At 46.2% G+C, this 19,899-nt stretch overlaps 1 protein-coding gene across 2 annotated transcripts; it reads left to right on the forward strand.

Annotated features, from left to right (window-relative positions):
- The first annotated feature begins 305 nt into the window (after positions 1 to 305).
- emsy (EMSY transcriptional repressor, BRCA2 interacting) lies at positions 306 to 17,398 on the forward strand. Of its 2 annotated transcripts, none has more exons than XM_028421870.1 (20): positions 306 to 509; positions 1,792 to 1,900; positions 1,971 to 2,070; positions 2,159 to 2,233; positions 2,312 to 2,487; positions 2,574 to 2,729; positions 2,895 to 3,154; positions 3,226 to 3,466; positions 3,762 to 3,974; positions 4,303 to 4,452; positions 4,530 to 4,703; positions 4,793 to 4,929; positions 5,768 to 5,941; positions 8,136 to 8,334; positions 8,423 to 8,590; positions 13,424 to 13,579; positions 13,745 to 13,920; positions 14,264 to 14,824; positions 15,444 to 15,848; positions 16,518 to 17,398. In XM_028421870.1, exons 1-20 carry the CDS (start codon positions 507 to 509, stop codon positions 16,698 to 16,700), a joined length of 3,816 nt encoding a protein of 1,271 aa, XP_028277671.1. In that variant the 5' UTR covers positions 306 to 506; the 3' UTR covers positions 16,701 to 17,398. The 2 variants fall into 2 exon arrangements, with proteins under 2 accessions (XP_028277671.1, XP_028277672.1); XM_028421871.1 differs by having other exon boundaries at positions 13,784 to 13,920.
- The last annotated feature ends 2,501 nt before the right edge of the window (positions 17,399 to 19,899 follow it).

The following is a 19,899-nucleotide window of genomic DNA, read 5'->3' on the forward strand; positions in this document are numbered from 1 at the left end:
GGCTGTGAATTGACAAAGCAGCACATGAGGACATGCTGTTTTGGATTGTTTGGTGTTATAAGTAGAGCAAAGGACCGGAAGTGATAAGAACACAGTTACACATAAAACTTAACAGTGTTTAATAATGTTCAGAAAGTCCACCAGCACAGGCCGTATGGGTTTTAGGTGGTGTTTAAAGCTATCTGAGCAGCGGCGGTTGTGTTGTGATTATAATGCCCCACCAGTAGGGGGGCAGCACTGCGCCTGCGCTGACGAAGAGAATGCTCCCGTATCCGCACACGAAGAAGAAACTCATACATCCAGAGGCCAGCCGCTGCTACTTAGCAGACAACATAAACACTGACACATCTTTGGGGGAGATCGGCTTATTTGTGCAGTTTAGATTCTGTTTTTTTTGGTATCAGCGTTACTGGAGAATTACTACACGATGTTGTAGGTTCGCTACACGGCTTGTGCTCCGCCATGTTTGTTTGGATGTCGGATTTACCAAGTTGCCCTGCTAACGGATGGTAAGATTGATTTGGCTCATAGGAATAGCTAAGCTAAGCTAAGCTAGCATCATACCATGAAAATGGTTTTGCGATGATAAAAACACGCTGTTACTCTGATGAATGTTCACCATGACGATATGTTAAACGTTGCAGCAAACATGTATGAAGGTATTTTAACGTTTTTGGTCTGTATCGGATGATTTGATGATCCGTGCTATTTTCCGTTGCACTGACATAATTTGACCGAGAAAAAAACAACAACAAGTTAAATCTTGGTTTGCTTGCACTTTAGTTGCCCTGATGATACAGCACAGTATTCCAGTCTTCCTGGTTTGTGGAGCTTTCTGTTACTTGTGGCTTATATGTGTTTGTTTTAAGCAACATTTAGATCAAACCAATTGCCATCTTCTTTTGTGGCTGGCCTTGTTCTCCCACAGTGTTTGTAGTTACTGAGAGGCCCAGAGGTGGGCGGTGCTGATCACTGTAAACTGTCCAATAATTAAGACTTAATGGAAATAAAAGAGGGTAAAAAAGCATGTAGGGTCTTGTTCTGGTTACTTAAAACATCAATGCCTTTAAACGGGGACAGGGTAAACACCTGTGTTTGTCTAGTGGGGCTTCTCCCCTCTGTGCTCTTGACTAGAACAGGTCACAAAGAAATTTGAACTTGAATAAGATTTCTAATAGACAACCTCCAAAACTTGCTCACTCTTCAGATGTGCCTCAGCTCACAACTATGCTCTAGATAGACAGAGATTAACTTTATTAATCCCTGTGGGGAAATTAAGTTGTAGCAGCAGCATATCAAAGAACAATAAACACAAGCAAAAACTCTTATATACACATACACACACACATAGCAGCAACAACAGAAGAAGAAAATGTACATACACACACACACACAAAGCAGATCAAAGAAGACAAGAAGATAAAAACACAGAGTTAGTGAGCACAGCTCTGACAGTCACTGAGGAGTTATACAGTCTGATGGCGGACGGCAGGAATGACTTCCTGTACCGCTCCTTCGAGCATGAGTGACAGCAGTTTAGCCAGCACTCTTTCCCTCGCCACCTCCTCCAGGTTGGCAAGCTTAAAGCCAACAACATACAACTACATCCAGCAACTTAATTTGTGCTTCTGAAAAATGTTTAAATAGGATTAATTTTAATAATCTCAATTTATTACCATATTAACTAACTACTAACTAAAATGTACTTGTTGAGCTCTGTAGAAGTAGGCATTCTGAAGGATTATGGGAAATGTGGTCTTAACCCTTTATCATTTCTCACTCTGTGCTCAGCCAATGATTCAGCTGGAGAAACCAGTGCTGACTGGTACCATGCCAGTGGTATGGCCCACCATGCTGGACCTGGGCAGGGATGAGTGCAAAAGAATCCTCAGAAAACTGGGTAAGATCAAAGATAATCAGTGTTTACAGCCCGTGCCGGCTGGTGTTTGACGTGTGTTTCTGTCCCTCAGAGCTGGAAGCGTATGCCGGCGTCATCAGTGCCCTGCGAGCACAGGGAGACCTGACTAAGGACAAAAAGGATCTGCTGGGAGAGCTCACTAAAATCTTGGGGTGACTAACTTCAGTTTTTTTTTTGTTTGTTGACAGAAACAATTCACAGAGTTTTATTTTAATGACCCTTTCCTCCTCCTCCTCGCAGTATCTCGACAGAGCGCCATCGTGCAGAGGTCCGCAGGGCTGTTAACGATGAACGCCTCACTACTATTGCGTATCAGTAAGTGCTCTCATCTGTAAACTGAGCAGCAAGCGTAGCTTACACATGTTATTAAAGTACTTACCTGTGTGTGTTCAGCATGTCAGGTCCCAACAGCTCGTCTGAATGGTCCATTGAAGGACGCCGGCTTGTTCCTTTAATGCCGAGGCTGGTCCCACAGACGGCCTTTACGGTCACTGCTAATGCTGTGGCCAGCGCCACAGCCAATGAGAACGCCTCTATGCTGCTGCCGGCTGAAACGGGAAACAAAGAAGGTATGCCTGAAACACCTTGCTTTGTGCTGCTGTAGGCGTTTATGTGAGTTTAGATGATGATGATGTCATTTCCTTCTTTTGTGTAGTGGTTGTATGTTACTCCTATACAAGCACCACCTGCACCTCCACCAGCGCGACGGCGACCAGCGGGCCAATAGGAGCAACGGTGAAATCTCCACGACCGCCCAGCCCTTCATCCAACGTGGTGGTGCTGCCCAGCGGGAGCACGGTCTACGTCAAAAGTGAGTGACATCAACGGAGGAGGAGGCGGCCCCCTCAGGGGAATAATGGAGACTTTTTTATTGTTTAGGAACACCTCTATGACGGTTCCACTGGACAGCTGCGCAGATGTTTTTGTAAATCATCCCAACCACATTTTAAATTTTGCCCTCTGTGTGCATTCACAGGCGTTAGTTGTTCTGATGAAGATGAGAAGCCTCGCAAGCGTCGGCGCACAAACTCATCCAGCTCATCACCGGTGATGCTGAAGGAGGTCACCAAGATGTCGCCGCCTGTGTCCAAGAACATCACGGTGCCTGTGAGCGGCAGCCCCAAGATGAGCAACATCATGCAGAGCATCGCCAACTCCCTGCCGCCGCACCTGTCCCCCGTCAAGATCACCTTCACTAAGCCCACCATCCAGACAACCAGCACCACCACGCAGAAGGTGAGCGGCGTGTCTTTGGATGTCTTTTCTTTACTCCTCCTGTGAGTTTAATTGCATCATTTATTGATCAGGTGATCATTGTGACGACTTCTCCGAGCTCCAACTTCGTGCCCAACATCCTGTCCAAGTCTCACACCCACAACAACGCTGCTGTGTCCAAGCTGGGTGCCACCTCTATGCTGGCCACACCCACACAAAAGCAGACAATGGTCTTCCCTGCCAGCTCCAGCCTATCATCCAACCCTACCACCGTTGCCGTGACAACAGTGGTTTCCTCCTCACCATCGGTGGTCATGTCGACCGTCACACCATGTAGGTCCCCATCAGCACTTTGTCACCTGTATTTGTTTGCAAAAATAGAGCAGCATTAATAGATATGTTTGTCCACACGGGGGCAGCAGAAAGCTATAAACCTTCTTCTGAGGTATATATAAGTTTCAAGAGCTCAAAGCAGGGCTGCGGGATTTGTACAATTATGTAAAGATGTTTCGCTGCTCGTCCAAGCAGCTTTATCAGTTATATGTTGGTGTATACAGGTTTATATTTGGCTTCTTCTGAGGTGACCTACAGCCAGTTTATGTCCTCATCTCTTTGTTCGCTGTTGCAGCTTCAGCCGGAGTGAAGGTCGCCTCTGCCAGACTTCCCTCACCTAAGACCCTGGTAGGCTCACCCACTCAGATCCTGGCCCAGTTCCCCAAACAGCAGTCGCCCAAACAGCTGCAGCAGAGCTCACCTTTGGGAGCCTCCAATGTAGGCCAAACTCAGACCACCAGCAGCTCGCCGGGAGCCAAACCCACAATCCAGATCAAACAAGAGTCTGGTCAGCAGCAATCTTTCTTTTCCTTATCTCTCTCTTATTCTCTTTAATGTATTTCTTACTCATTCTGTTTTATCTGTTCTTTTGTTCCGCTGTTTCCTTTCACTCTGAGTCTCGATTTCCTTTAATCTCTTTCTTTACGTTTATCTTTTTATCTCTCACTTGTTGTGTTTCTTGTATTTGCCTCTTTCCGTCCTTCCTTCTTTTGACCTTTAATCTCTTATATCTCACTTTGACTATGTGTCTCATTCATTCTTTACTTTTACATCAGTGTCTGTCTGTTGGATTTTTTTGTGTGTTGAAATTAAAGTTAAAATCTGTGTGAGTGCAGGAGTGAAGATCATCACTCAGCAGGTACAGCCCAGTAAAATCCTGCCCAAACCATCATCAGTGGCTCTGTCCAGCAGTAGCTCATCTCCCATCATGGTTGTCAGTAGCAACGGAGCCATCATGACCACCAAGCTGGTCACTCAGGCAACAGGTGGGGGGAGCCAAAGCTCAAAATCAAATATGATGATTAGTGAATATGTGAGGCTGACACTGTATTTCTGTGAGCAGCTACACAGGCCACCTATACGAGACCCACGGTCAGTCCCAGCATTGGTGCCAGAATATCAGCCTCCAGTGGTGGGACCACCTACGTGAAGACCACCAGCGGCAGCATCATCACAGTGGTGCCCAAGTCTCTGGCAACTCTGGGCGGGAAGATCATCAGCAGCAACATCGTGTCAGGTGGGGAAGTGACGTCCTGTGGCTCGCCTGCAGGCCAACAGCACTTCGGGATCAGTCGCATGATAAATCATTTTATTCCCTTTGTGCAGGCACAACAACGAAGATCACCACCATCCCCATGACCTCCAAGCCCAACGTCATCGTGGTGCAGAAAACGACAGGAAAAGGGGCGACCATACAAGGCCTGCCCGGGAAGAATGTGGTCACCACGCTGTTAAATGCTGGGGTCAGTTTTTAATACCCCGTTCACACTGGGGGAAAAAATGTGGCTTAAGCAGGATTCGGCCGCATCCAGATCAATCCAGATGTGTTTATTTCTGAGTGTGAACACCTCGAATCCGGCTGTATCCAGTTTGATTTCAATCCGGCTAGATCCACCTCTTGTGGGTGGATCTAGCCGGATTGGCTCAAATGTGGCTCAGGTGTGAACGCAAATGTGGCGAGCGAATCCGGCTAGCGACATGCTACTTCCGGTTAGCGATGTGCGACTTCCGGTTCACGGGGCGCAACACGGGACAAAAAAACCGCATGGCGCATGCGCACACGTGTGTGAACGGACTCTGTATATCACGAGGCGCCACCTAGTGGTTTGGAGGACAGCAAACACGCTGGATGAAGCTGGATTGAGTGCGGACACAACTGTGTGCTAGCCAGATTTGAAAATAGGTCTGAACGCATCCAGCTTAAAGGCTGTCTGGGCTCAATCCTACTCTAGCTGGAATGACTTTCTCCGGTGTGAACGGAGCCTCTCAGAACTATGCACATCCAATAAAAAAGAGAGCCTCGCTTTCTATAAAAGCTCGAGCTGATAAGTCATACTTGTTTGAATTATACACAAACCTGGCAAGTTAATGGGTCATTCACGTGTTGTAGTTAGTGTCAGGTAGATATTTATGTTTCAGTTTGTGTTTGAGCCCGGCCTGTTGTATAATAATAACATGTTATTGACGGCGTATTTGACATATTTAAGCCTTATTTGTAAATTTCACAAATGCACTTTGGAATCTCAGTTGGAGTTCCAGTATTTTCATGTTCTTCATCGTGTGTTCTGTGTTCTGCTGCAGGGCGAGAAGAGCCTGCAGGCCATTCAGGGGACCAAACCTGCCATCATCACTGCCTCTAGGCCCATCACCAAGATGATCGTCACCCAGCCTAAAGGCATGAGCTCCGGGTCCCAGTCCACCGCCACCAAGATCATCCCGACTAAGATCGTCTACGGGCAGCAGGGTAAAACGCAGGTGAGGAAAAACCAGCATCACATCCTGGTAAACCACAAACCATTGAGGTTATCACATGACAAACATCAAGTGGATGAACATGTGATCTGCTGACTGATGAGTAACCGCAGGGTTAAGTGACTACAAAAGAGCAGTTTTAAAGGACAATAAGACAAAAATGGGAACACATTGTAAACTGCATTCTTCTCAAGAAGCAGACGTGCTTTTTGCTGGAAGTGAGAGTTTGTACTTAATATAAACCTACATTTGAAACAGTAGAGAGAAATCCCCACTTCTATAGGCTGACACATATATAACCCTTTACTCTTCCTCCCTTTACTTCCCCCATCCCGGGTCTGAAATGAGTCTTTAATGAAGTGTTACTGCTGCTTTCAGTCTGTTCCCTCTTGACAGCTGCAGACTACACTGCAACACAACCCATCTTATCAAACTGCTTTAAGTGATTATTCGGGCACAGCAACACGCTGCTGTTACCACAACACTGACACAGTATCGCCGTATGGAGAGGATACAGTGGATCATGTTAGCGCACACGGCTGTGTTTACATAGCACGACGTTAGCATACATTTGGACTCATGTGACTCTCTTCTTAGCGTCTTACTTCTGGAACTAAAACTAATTAGCTCTTTAGCTGCTATATGCTAAGTGTTAGCCAAACACTATATTTTCTATTAATATGTAATAGGAACAGCACTCACGGATGTGTCATGCTTGTCCTCCTCTCTCGTCTGTAAAGCGCCTAGAGACAATTATGACTGTAAATTCAAATAAACTAAATTAAGGTGCTGTTGTAAATGAGCCATTTATGCTAATTATTCCTCCACCAATTAGGTGAAACATGCCCTACAAATATCAGGTGAAGCAAATCTAAAAAAAATACTAAAAAAAAGTAAAATACATAAATAAATAATTGAATATTTGGACTGCTGAATAGTAAACGCGAGCCTCCTGTGGAATTACACTTTGATGTTAGCTTGATTTTCCAGCTCTAAATGACACATTTGGTTTATTTAAGCCTTTTGTTTTTACACTGCTGACATAACCATAAAGTTTTGCTTGTAAAACTGACACGAAGAGCTGATAGAGTGTAAACCATAAAGTTTAGGGGAAGTGCAGAGTAAGCTGGTAATCGTCGGTGTGATTATCACATTACATCAACAGACAATTTTTGCCTAGTGTTGTATAGTGCTGTAATAAACAATACAAACGGCTTTCTATGACACCGGCTGCTCCGGTGCTTAATTTTTTTTTTTTTTTTATGATTCCGTAGAAAGTCTCGTATATTTCTGACAAACCCCCAGATGTCTGTGTGGGATTCGAGAGTCTGGATGCCAGACAGATGGTCTTTCTAAATCTTTTGGGGGAATTTGAATTTAAAACAAAATATATTCTGAGTGGGTGAATTCCATCCTGCTCGTTTCCAGGTGCTTTCTGCAGCCATAAAATAGCATTGACACGAAGCATTGAGCAGTGAATGGGTAAACAGCGTCTGTTCCCATTACAAAGGTCACAATAAATGTCAAGTCATAACAACGAAATAAAGTTATTTTTTTTCTCCACCAATAATCTGCTGACGTCTTCTAGCTTCATTTAGAAACAGTGCGTCATAGTTTCAATATCAAACCTGCCGCTCCAGTCTAAATATAGGCTGAATTTAGTTTCTGTTTTCAGTTAGTAAAGGGAAATTGAGGTCAGTGAGTCAGATGGTTGTAATTAAACTGTACTGTAGAGCACACTGTATCAGACACCCACAGTTAGTTTCCACAAAACACATGCAATGACTATGTGGAAAATCAGCTCACATTTTTAAATTTGACAAAAAAAAACCAGACACACTTTCCACCAACAAGTATAACTATGTTTCTGTGACATTAAAACTGTTTTCATATTGTGTGTCTTTTACTGAAAATGGAAGAAAACAGCTGAATACATGATTCAGTTTAAAGCACTGGTTCTCTAAATGTCTGCCTGTGATAACACAGCATCACCCTGCACAGCAGCTGGATTCCAGTCACAAAATACATGAATGGGGGGAAATCAATAAATGGGTCTGCCAGGGGTTTTTACAACAAAGCTGTTTGCTTTGATGTTAACAGATAAAATGACTGCAAAGACTGAAAAACTACTGAAAAAGAGGTCAAAGTTTCCTTCAAAGAGCACAGCTTCACAGGTGTTATTGTGGTCTCCTTCCAGGTTCTCATCAAGCCTAAGCCCGTGTTTCAGACAGCGGTGGTGAGCGAACAGACCAGGCAGCTGGTCACTGAGACTCTGCAGCAAGTGACCCGCTCTGTAGAGATGGCTCAGTGTCAGACTTCAGGCCAGGATGCGCCTGCAAAAGATGACACCAGCGGCCTCACAGAGGCCGGTGAGGCCTCTCACAGCAGCACCCAAGGTATGAACACTTTGACTGATGGTATATCAGAAAACATCAGTGACTGCTGTCAGATGCCTTTAAAGTGGTCTTTTCTCTGGTTTCTCAGAGCAACAGCCTGTAGTGCATGTGATATCCTCCAGAGAGCAGGATTGGACTGAGCAGGAAGTGGCTGTGGAGTCCAGTCCCACTATTATCTACCAGGAGGTTTCTGCTGGAGAATCCCAGTCTGCCACCTCCACCATCAAAGCCCTGCTGGAGCTGCAGCAGACTGCAGGTGAAGCTGTTATTTCATAGAAATGTAAACTGACAGAGAACAGGAGGAGGGAGGGCTGCACCTGTACACATGCTGACAGGTCATATGAATCAGAACCAGAACCAGAATCGTGTTTATTGCCATGTAAGTGAAGGGGTTCACATTACTAGGAATTTGCCTTTGTGATTGGTGCATACAAAGAACATATAATAATTAACATGCAATAAGATAGAACTAAGATAAAATTAAGGTAAATAAACTAAAGTAAGGCTAAATTGACATGACATAACAGACATGCAATGAACAGAACATAAAATGAATGGTGGTTGTACTGGCAAACATAGACCCTTATATGAACGAGTGGAACAGTGTAATAATGTAACAGGTACCACATGGGTCGGTGAGGTGGTACTAGTGTACTAGTAGTGCAAGATGGAGTAAACAGTGCAGATAGTCATCAATATGCAGTGACTATACTAAAGTGACCTTGTGAAGTGACAGTGCAGAGCAGTGCATTAATTACGGTTCAACAGTCCAACAGCAGAGGGGAAGAAGCTGTTCTTGTGGCGTGAGGTTCTGGTCCGAATGGACCGTAACCTCCTGCCTGAGGGGAGTGGCTCAAAGAGTCCGTGTCCAGGGTGAGAAGGGTCAGCTGTGATCCGACCTGCACGCCTCAGAGTCCTGGAGATGTACAGGTCTTGGATAGATGGCTTGTCCCTGGCAGTGGCCCCAGCGTACCACACTGTGATGGAGGAGGTGAGGATGGACTCAATGATGGCCGTGTAGAACTGAACCATCATCCTGGCTGGCACCTTGAGTTTCCTCAGCTGCCGCAGGAAGTACATCCTCTGCTGGGCCTTTTTGATGAGGGAGCTGATGGTGAGCTCCCACTTGAGGTCCTGGGTGATGGTGGTACCCAGGAAGCGGAAAGAGTCCACTGTGGAGATGGGGGTGTCTGTCAGGGTGAGGGGGGGTGATGGAGCTGGCACTTTCCGAAAGTCTACAGTCATCTCCACTGTCTTCTGGGCATTCAGCTCCAGGTTGTTGTCAGCACACCAGGACACCAGACGGTCCACCTCCCTCCTGTAGGCAGACTCATCCCCGTCTGAGATGAGTCCAATGAGGGTGGTGTCATCAGCAAACTTAATCAGCTTGACAGACTGGTGGCTGGAGGTGCAGCAGTTGGTGTACAGGGAGAAGAGCAGAGGGGAAAGTACACAGCCTTGGGGGGTACCGGTGCTGATGGTCCTTGTTTCCGAGACAGCCTCACATGCTGTCTCCTGTCTGTCAGGAGGTCAGTGATCCACCGGCAGATGGAGTCTGGAACATGCAGCAGGGACAGCTTGTCTTGGAGGAGAGCTGGGCGGATTGTGTTGAAAGCAGAGCTGAAGTCCACAAACAGGATCCTAGCATAGGTTCCCGGGGAGTCCAGATGCTGCAGGATGTAGTGAAGAGCCAGGTTGACAGCATCGTCCACAGATCCGTTAGCTCTGTAGGCGAACTGCAGGGGGTCCAGGAGGGGGGCTGTGATGGTCTTGAGGTGGGGCAGTACCAGGCGCTCAAAGGACTTCATGACTACAGACGTCAGTGCCACAGGTCTGTAGTCATTAAGACCAGTGATCCTTGGCTTCTTGGGAACTGGAACAATGGTGGAGGATTTGAAGCAGGCTGGCACATGGCATGACTCCAGAGAGGTGTTAAAGATGTCTGTGAGCACTGGAGTCAGCTCATCTGCACAGTGTCTTAGGGAGGAGGGGGACACACCATCAGGTCCAGGAGCCTTGCGGGGGTTCAGTCTCCTGAACAGCCTGTTAACATCCTCCTCCAGGATTGAGAGGGCAGCTGAGGGGGAGGAGGAGGGGGGCAAGGAGGACTCTGATGGGGTGTCTTTGATGTGGATGTCCGTGTTGATGGGGTGTGGAGAGGTGTGTGGAGAGGTGTCAGGGCTGGCTGATAGTCCATCAAAGCGGCAGTAGAACTCGTTCAGACTGTTGGCTGATTGCAGGTCGTCAGCTGAGTGGGGGGCTTTGGGCTTGTAGTTGGTGATCTGCCTCAGTCCTTTCCACACAGAGGCAGAGTCGTTAGCAGAGAACTGCTGCTGGATTTTCTCAGAGTACAGTGATTTAGCACTTCTCACCTCCTTGCTAAACCTGTACTTGGCCTGTTTGTAGCAGTCTCTGTCCCCACTTCTGAAAGCAGCCTCCTTCTCTAGCCTCAGCTGTCTGAGTTTAGCTGTGAACCAGGGTTTGTCATTGTTATAACTCACCCTGGTGCGTGTTGGCACAATACTGTCCTCACAGTACTGTATATATGACGTCACAGTGTCTGTATACTCATCAAGACTATCAGTGGCAGCCCTGAACACCTCCCAGTCCGTTGTCTCAAAACAGGAGCGAAGCTCCTCCACAGCCTGGCTGGTCCACTTTTTAGATGTCCTCACCACAGGTTTGGAGAGCTTCAGCCTCTGTCTGTATGCAGGAATCAGATGGACCATCACGTGGTCAGATAGTCCAAGAGCAGCACGGGGCACTGCGCGATATGCCTCGCTTATTGTGGTGTAACAGTGATCCAGTGTGTTCTCCTCTCTGGTCGGGCATTTGATCAGCTGTTTGTACTTCGGGAGTTCTTTGCTCAGGTTTCCTTTATTAAAGTCACTGAGGACAATAATTAAGGAGTCCGGATATGTTTGCTCCAAACACAGGATCTGATCCGCGAGTGCACGCTGAGCCTCGTGCACGTCCGCACCGGGCGAGATGTAAACAGCGGCCAGAATGAATGAAGCAAACTCACGTGGAGAGTAAAATGGCTTACAGTGAATGAATAAGTATTCCAGAGCAGGAGAGCAGTGCTGGGAGATCACAGTCACATCAGTACACCAACCACTGTTGATATAGAAACAAACACCTCCACCTTTGGTTTTACCGGAGAGTTCCCTGTGGCGATCTGCTCGGAGGAGTTGGAATCCCTCCAGCTGCAGCTGGAGTTCACAAAGCCAGGTCTCTGTGAAGCACAAAGCACAAGATGAAGAAAAGTCCCTGTTCCTTCTCATCAACATTTTGTTGCTAAGTGAGCGGACGTTAGAGAGAAAAATCCCAGGTACGTCTGCGGAGGCGCACCAGCTCTCTTCCCTCTGCGCCGGCGTCTCACTTTTTTAACTAAAACGTGTAGTAAATCGGCAGCAGATGCTAACAAAACTGGAGATAAGTCCACAGGTGTGGTATATCTGATGTTCATGAGCTCTTCTCTGGTGTAAGAGCATGCAGACACACAGTTTATGCACAAAAACAAACAAAACAGAGCGCACCAAAACACCAGGGCGTCCGTACCCGGCGCCATCTTGATTACTTACTCAGGAATGAATACATGCAGCTAAAAAAACCCTGACAGGCTTTTATCATCTTTGTCTGCTGTCAAACAAATGTTTACAGCCTTTAAGGAACTGGTGAAGCCCAAAACCCGGTGGCCCTTGAGGCATTGCTTTGACAATAAGCTCATTGGACAAGGCAAACCTGTGGAACAGGGTTGATGACTAAAGTTAAAGATTCCCGGAAAATGTAAATGTGGGAATCATGTTTTGTTCCTAAAGAGCAGCGGGTGATATTAATGTGCACCTGACTGAAAAATCCCCTAAAGATGTCTGCCTTAAAAGCAGTCATCAACTGCACAACAAGATTAAGTTTTAAGTGTCACATCATATTTTGGTGTGAAGGCTTCTGTGCTTCTGATCTGCTCCTGCTTTATTTTGAAAAAACTGGAACCCTCTGACATGTTTAACTGCTCACTTTATTTCCATTAGTTAGACTCAACACTTCCTGCACAGATGTTTCAAATTAAAAGTCTTTTCTTTTTTCTTTTCGGCAGCTCAGAGGCATTAATCCCATCATTTCCCCAGGGTACACATCTGCTGTGCAGTTTTCTTGTAAACCAACTCGGGTTCAGTGTTACTCACTAAAAAGGCTTTTAAATTAACCCTGAAGTTCTAACCCACCCCCCCTCCCCCATTAAAATTTGGAAAGGCACTCTTTCTCTTAGAAAGTGTGAAGGAGTTAATATGAAGACTTTTAGGCCCTGTTCACACTGGGGAAAAAAATGTGGCTTAAGCAGGATTTGACCGCATCCAGATCAATCCAGATGTGTTTTTTTCCAAGTGTGAACACCTCCAATCCAGCTGAATCCAGTTTGATTTCAAGCCGGCTAGATCCACCCTCGAGAGGTGGATCTAGCAGGATTGGCTCAAATGTGGCTCAGGTGTGAACGCAAATGTGGCTAGCGAATCCGGCTAGCCACATTAGCCATATTACGAGGCGCCACCTAGTGGTTTTGAGCCCAGACAGCCTTTAAGCTGGATGTGTTTTCAAATCTGGCTAGCACACAGTTGTGTCCGCACTCAATCCGGCTTCATCCAGCATGTTTGCTGTCCTCCAAACCACTAGGTGGCGCCTCGTAATATACAGAGTCCGTTCACACCGCGGTAGGTGCGCATGCATCATGCGGTTTTTGTCCCGTGTTGCGCCCCATGAACCGGAAGTAGCATGACGCTAACCGGCGGATGTCGCTAGCCGGATTCGCTCGCCACATTTGCGTTCACACCTGAGCCACATTTGATTTCAATCCGGCTAGATCCCCCTCTCGTGGGTGGATCTAGCCGGATTGAAATCAAACTGGATACAGCCGGATTCGAGGTGTTCACACTCGGAAAAAAACACATCTGGATTGATCTGGATGCGGCCGAATCCTGCTTAAGCCACATTTTTTTTCCCCAGTGTGAACGGGGTATTAAAAGCCGTTTGTGTGTAGATGCATGTGCAGGCACATGTCTGACTGAACTTCTTTCTGCTTTTTTCCCCCCCACAGTGAAGGAGAAGGGAGAGTCTAAATCCAGGCAGCACACCATTGACCTCAGTCAGATGGCGGTGCCCATCCAGCTGACCCAGGAAAAGAAGCCAAGCCCGGAGTCACCGCGACCTTCCACATCAGAGGCCGAACCCAGCACGCAGTATGTCACAGCAGGTAATTCCTCTGCAGTTGTGTCTGCCCTCCTGTGTCACACGTCATGTGTTTGTGTGTGATAGCTTCCTGTTTTTGGTGAGTTGGTGACAATTTCAGTGGAACTTAAAACTAAAACCTGAAATATGCCACATCGTGAATATCGGTTCTGTTTTTTTTTTTTTCCAGCGTCACATCTGTACCATCTGACTGCACTTTCTCCCACAGGTAAAGCCAGCCAGACCTCAGAGGACGATGATGTCATCATGTCCTCCAGTCAGCAGCTGGGGATGTCTCATAAGAGCAGCAGCCAGGTTACTGTGGTAACCAAACCGGTTGCTGTCTCTTCTGCAGCTTCACACGTGGTGAGTTCAGAGAGGCCAAAAAACACACAGAAACTAAAGGAGTTTTTGGCATAAGGGCGCGTACACATTTTGGGGCCATTCCACCCAGAACACAAAAAATGTCTCACTTGCAGGTGGATGGAATTCCATCTGTGTTTTTCAGTTCTATGAGGGCACCAAAGAAAACAATGCAAGCTGCTTTCACTGGAACAGTGAGACGGGTCTGTGGATTACCGCCTGAGAGAGGATGTTTACTAGGAATTTACTATGATGTATTGACTTGTAACCTGCTGGAGATCGCTAAGTGGGGCCTTAAATGAGAAGATTAATGTCCCATTCACTCTCATCTCTCTTTTTGTTTCAGCCCTCTGACAGTCACAGTAAAACTGAGACCATCTTAGAGGTGGGCGAGCTGGAAGGTGACACCTTGGACCCCCAGACCGGCCTGTTCTACCGCTCCAGCCAACCAGCATCTTCAGAAGCCACAAAGCAGACCGCCCACTCTACAGGAGCTCAGCAGCCCCATCTGAGCCAGACAGAGGCCGAGCAGAGCCGACACAGCTCCACCTCAGCCCAGCAGCCGCCGCCGCCACCGCCACCACCACCACAGCTGCAGAGCAAACCTCAACCCTCCTCTTCCTCCTCCACTCCTCTGACGAAAAAAATCCCCAAACTACGAGAACAGAGTCAGCCTAAACCCCAGACCTTAACCCAGAGTCCCAAAGACAGACCCCCAGCGGCTCCGACCCAGTCGGTGGCAAAGGTAACAACCCCGGGTACACCACCTAAGCCCCTGGTAACACCACAGCTCCCAAAGCTCCAGCAAGCCCCCACATCTCACCACAGGCCACTGCACACTTCCATGTCCCACCCTCCTCCACTGCAGGCACACCACCCCGTCAGCACAGAGAAGACCAGCAGCCAGGTGAGCACATTCACACCTGTTCAGGCAGTAAACTACCTGAGATTGTCTCAAATTCAAATTCTGTTACATAACCAGGAGGTCTGATGCTGCTGGGGTTTCCCTACCTGTCTGCCAGATACAACAGATTATTCCTCTGTTGACTGTGACGCTGTGACAGACTGATAAACAACAGGAAATGACTTTATTACAGTATGTGATGGTGGCTGCTGACTTTCCGATACCTTCCGCTATTACTGAATTTTGACTAAATAATAATTCAGCCTCTCTTGTGTGCAGTTTGTTGTTGTGTACACTCTGGTATCTTATCACCGTTCCTGACGATGCATGATGAAAATATGAACCTAAGCTTAGAAATAGTAATATTATTTTCATGCACGTTAACCTTTACGTCCCGAGTTTTCAGTATTAGGGTTCTATAAATAAAAAAAACAACTAGCCAGTCATAATTAACCAGCATAATAAATTCAGTGGGTACTTCTAGCCATAATAGTGCTGTAACCATGGAGGTGGAGGAGGAGGACATTATATTCCAGTAAAAATAAGTCCACAGTGAATCAAAACATACCGTTACCCCCTTAAAACCTTATTGTGTTTTCTCTTTTCTATTCTTACCTCGTAGCCAATCATCACTCACAGCGCCGCCCTCACTAAGATCACCTTTGGCAGCCCCCACCACTCCTCTTCCGTCTTCAGCAGCGGCGAGGCCGCCGCCAAGCTGGTCCCAGAGTCGAGCTGCGGCCCCTCAGCTGAGAAGTCTTCTGTGTCAGACATCCTGAAGATCTCCATGATGGAGGCAGAGATCGACCCAAGCACCGAGCCCATGATAGTGGATTCCTCCAGTGACTGTGGTCCGCTTGGGAAAACCCTGGAGGTCCAGGCCGTGTCCGGCACACTGGACTCGGGCCAGTTCATCAGCAGCTCCGGGGCCACCATGCACCACCACTCCCACACAAAGCCCCAGCAGTTCAGCTGCATGCCGGGCCTGGCAGCACAGAGGAGCAAAGAGAACCTGGAAGTTATTGAGGTGAGGGGTTAAATCACAACAATGGATTTCTGTTTTTATGTACATTTACATTAGCATGGGAGAAGACAGGGGATCGTCTCCTAAATACGGATACATAGATATTTTATAAGCTATAAGGTTAAACAGTTAATTTTGTGCCACAGCACCATCACAATTACAAACAGAGGATTCGTCCCCACAACTATAAACGCTGTCTGACTTCATTAGCAGCATGTGCAGCTGTGAAGGCTGTTAAACAAAGACAGCTCTCAGACTTGAAAAGTAATGCACAAACACACCCGCTGTGGATGTTTTATTCAAATCAGGTTTCAAATCCTGCCAACAAACACAGCACTAAATTTCACTTGCAAATGTTCAGCAGATGAAGCATGTGTTGTTGTGTTTTAATAACATTTGAGATCATCAATGAACATTTCTGAGCAATTTTATGGGAAACGCAGCATAAGAAATACGTTCTGTGTCAGCACAGAAAGAACAGAGATCGAAGGCCGATACCACTCGGAGGCCTGCACTGTAACAACATGCTGTGATTGGTACTAAGACCTCCATCTAGTTATATGCTATAACTGGCACGGAAAGTGCTTTTCACAATGTGTCAGTACCCGTTATCATCACCATCTGAGCTACCAGCACTAAGACTGAAACCTCTAAACTGTGTCACACATGCAGGTGATTCCTCAGTACTCCATCCTGCCGGACTCCAGCCAGTCCAACGTGGTGGTGGAGCCCAGCGGCTTCCTGGAGATCACAAACTACACCAGCCAGCAGCTGGAGGAGGACAGCCCCATGGAGCAGGAGGTGGACAGCAGCAACGACGAAGCCGCAGCCGCCAGCCCGCCTGACCAACCGTAGTCACTCCAGTCGATGAATTCTCAGACAGACTGGTGTTTTTCCTTTTTGTGTAATATATTAGTTGCGTCTCCTCCCCACAGCTGATGGCATGTGTGTTTTTTTTTTATTGCCAAATTTGGGAGCGAGGTGAAAGGATTAGTTTTAGCCCCAGACTGTTGGAACGCTGCCTCTCCAAACATACAGCGCTCCGGTATATTTTGATACTTTGCAAGATATTTACACATTCATGAAACGTTGGAGTCTTACGGGGTCCACTTGACGTCATTTCAGAAACATCATTCACTGCATTCATGTTGTGGTGTTTGAAATACTGTACACGTCTCTGCTAATGGACACATTTTGTCATCACCTTTTTCCTCAGACTGACTTTGTAACACAAAACTCTCCTACGGGATTTCAGAAGAGAAAACAGAGCCGCAGCAGAATGAATTCTGTGTGAGGAACATACAGCAGAGCACAGCCCTGTTCAAACATACAGTGTGTTCCTGCTTATTGTAACTGTACTGTAAAAAAAAAAAAGGAAAAACAGCAATGTACCTTTTTGTAAGATATATTCAGGAGTGGGAAAAAGTTGCAGTGAGAGTTTGAATAAGTATGCATTTTGTTTTTGCATAGTGTGTTTTAACTATGCATTTCTTTTCTACCTTTTCAAAACTAGATGACTAGTTGAGAGAAATCATTTAATCTGCACAATAAATCAGCCGAAGAGAACATCTCAGTTTATGGGTTTTACTGTTGATTCACGTTAGAGCACAAAGGTCAAAGAAATTGGACCCGCTGTGAGGACGATGAGGCGCCGCCTCACATCGACTGAGGCAAATAGTTACAATTAAACACACGGTAAAGGCACCTTCTGTTCAAAAGGGGGCGCTCGTGAGCCCAAGTAATGTTTTATTTAAAGGTTCATCCTGATGCACTTATTGTTAAATTAGTGTAACTTCTCTTTACAATCCGATAGCAACCGATTAGTTCGGCAGTTTCGCATTAAAACGAAGAATATGAATCATCTGTGGAAGCTATAAAACACTAAAAACATCAGCCAATCCTCCGGGTGGACCCTGTGCGGAGTATTGGCTGGTTGTCACTCTCTTCCTGCTCTGCGCGCACCAGAGAGGTACGTGCATGATGGCCGAAGCCACAGACCGCAGCTCGTCCATGTGATTGGAGGCGTGGCTTCGGGATGAGCTCCGAGAGAAAGGGCCGTGTGTTTACTTTCGAAATCTGTCTCTCACTGAGTTTTCAAAATCTCCTACCCTACTTTTAATTTTATGGACGGTAAAAATATAACTCTAGATTTTTTTTTGTTCCAGTTAGTGATGTCGCCATCTTTATTTACAGTCCATCAACTGCAAATAAACAAAGCAGGACACACCGCAGAAACCCCCCCTGCTGGCTTGCTGGTGTATTGCAGCCATTAAACTGAGAAATTAATAAATATTACATTATGCCTCATGTTTCCTTTAATAGGTGACTAAAATAGCTTTCCTTCTCACTTTACTGGAAGATTTGATGATATTTAACCTGAAAGTCAGCCTAACTTCTACTGAAATTCCTGTCGGGGAGTTTAACAAAGAAGTGGACCTTCCAGTTGTCAGTTTTGATGAGACAGACAGAGATTAATCATTAAGTTTCGATCCTCTTGCTTGCTCAGAAAAGAACCTTTTTCTCTCTTACAGTCATCCTCGTGCACAGCAACACTTTTATGAATCCTTGTTCTCGTGTTAGGTTAGGTACCTCTTTTTGTTTTTAAAAGAAAAACAAGGATCAGATTTTACAGAGTGTCATGAACCATTTTTGACCGGTCGTCATTGTTCTACTTACACTTGGTGTGAAATCAGCTCAGGCAAAAGGTTCTGGGATTTATGGGGGCTCTTGCTTGCAAATATAAAAACATATTTACGGCCTCATAATAAGCATCCGCGACAGCGGTTTTTGTTTATTGGACACTGTTCTGTGCTGAGTTTTATTTCTGTCAGCGCTGCACACTTGTAAAAAAAAGCCTGACTGCACACTCTCGGGTGGAGTCTGGCCCCACTCTGGCGCTTTTCCTCCCCTTGTTGAAAGTGATCCAGTGGACTCCTGGGGGCTCAAAATCCAGCTCGTGCTCTCTGATTGGTTGGCCTAAACCTGAAGACATGTGGTTCTGTTTAGAAGCACACTGACTTACCATCCTGCACCCACCCCCCGCGCCTGGATCATGGTGCCAAGAGTCCTACAGGACATGGTTTACTCTGCTGATTCACCTGACGAGGAACTGCAAGGACGAGCAGGAAGTCTGAATCAGAGGGAGGGAAGAATTAAAGAAGTTAGTGACAGGAAATTTCAGAGTAAAAAGCTAAAATAGTTGCTCCCCCTACATGATGTTGAATTCAACAGACGTGTATTTCTTCTAAAATATGGTGTTAGCTGCTTATAGAACTGGAAGCGCAGTTTCCAAACCAACCACCAGGGGCTGAAAAATTAAGCGCAAAGCTTTAAAAAAAAAAAATAGTGCAGTTTCCTGAGTGGCCACCTCCAAAAGTGACTCAATCCCCATTGACCCCCATGTTAAAATGTCCAGGGCAAATAACCATGTTTACAGCCTGGTACAAAAACTGTTTTGGTTATTTGCAGCTTTAAGACTGTACAGAACATACAACACGTACAAGACCGTGCACATTTTTCCACACACACTCCTAAAATGGCTCATCAGTTCGGGAGAAAAACTATGATAAACGCTTTGGATAAGTGATGAAACATCCTTAAGACCAAACAGCTGCCTCTTATTTAAAAGTTCATCAGTGACCTGTATCAAATGACTCACTAAAAACAACAAGAGATGTGGTGTGTGTGTGTGTGTGTGCAGGGTGGTCTGTTTGCATTGTTGTTAACAATTACAGACAGCTGAGACATGTAGTGAAATATTTTGGTGTAAAGGGCTGAGGAGGAGTTCTCTCCAGCATATCTGTCATTTATCACAGGGGCCAGTCAGCATTCCTCAGCTTCGAGTTGATTTCATTTCATTTCTGTTTCTCCCTTCTGTCCAAGTGAGTGCAAGCTAAAGAACACAATAGTTCTTCAGTTTCGGCCAAAAACGTAGCTTAACTTATTATCAAGCAGTTGCCGGGCATAGATAGACAAAGAAATGTCTACTTTAAGGCATCATGATGTCAGGTATAATGCTCCAAAGATGCTGTCTTGGCCTTTCTTTTCTTAAAAC

The sequence above is a fragment of the Parambassis ranga genome, chromosome 14, assembly GCF_900634625.1.
Source record: "Parambassis ranga chromosome 14, fParRan2.1, whole genome shotgun sequence".
Classification (NCBI taxonomy): domain Eukaryota; kingdom Metazoa; phylum Chordata; class Actinopteri; family Ambassidae; genus Parambassis; species Parambassis ranga.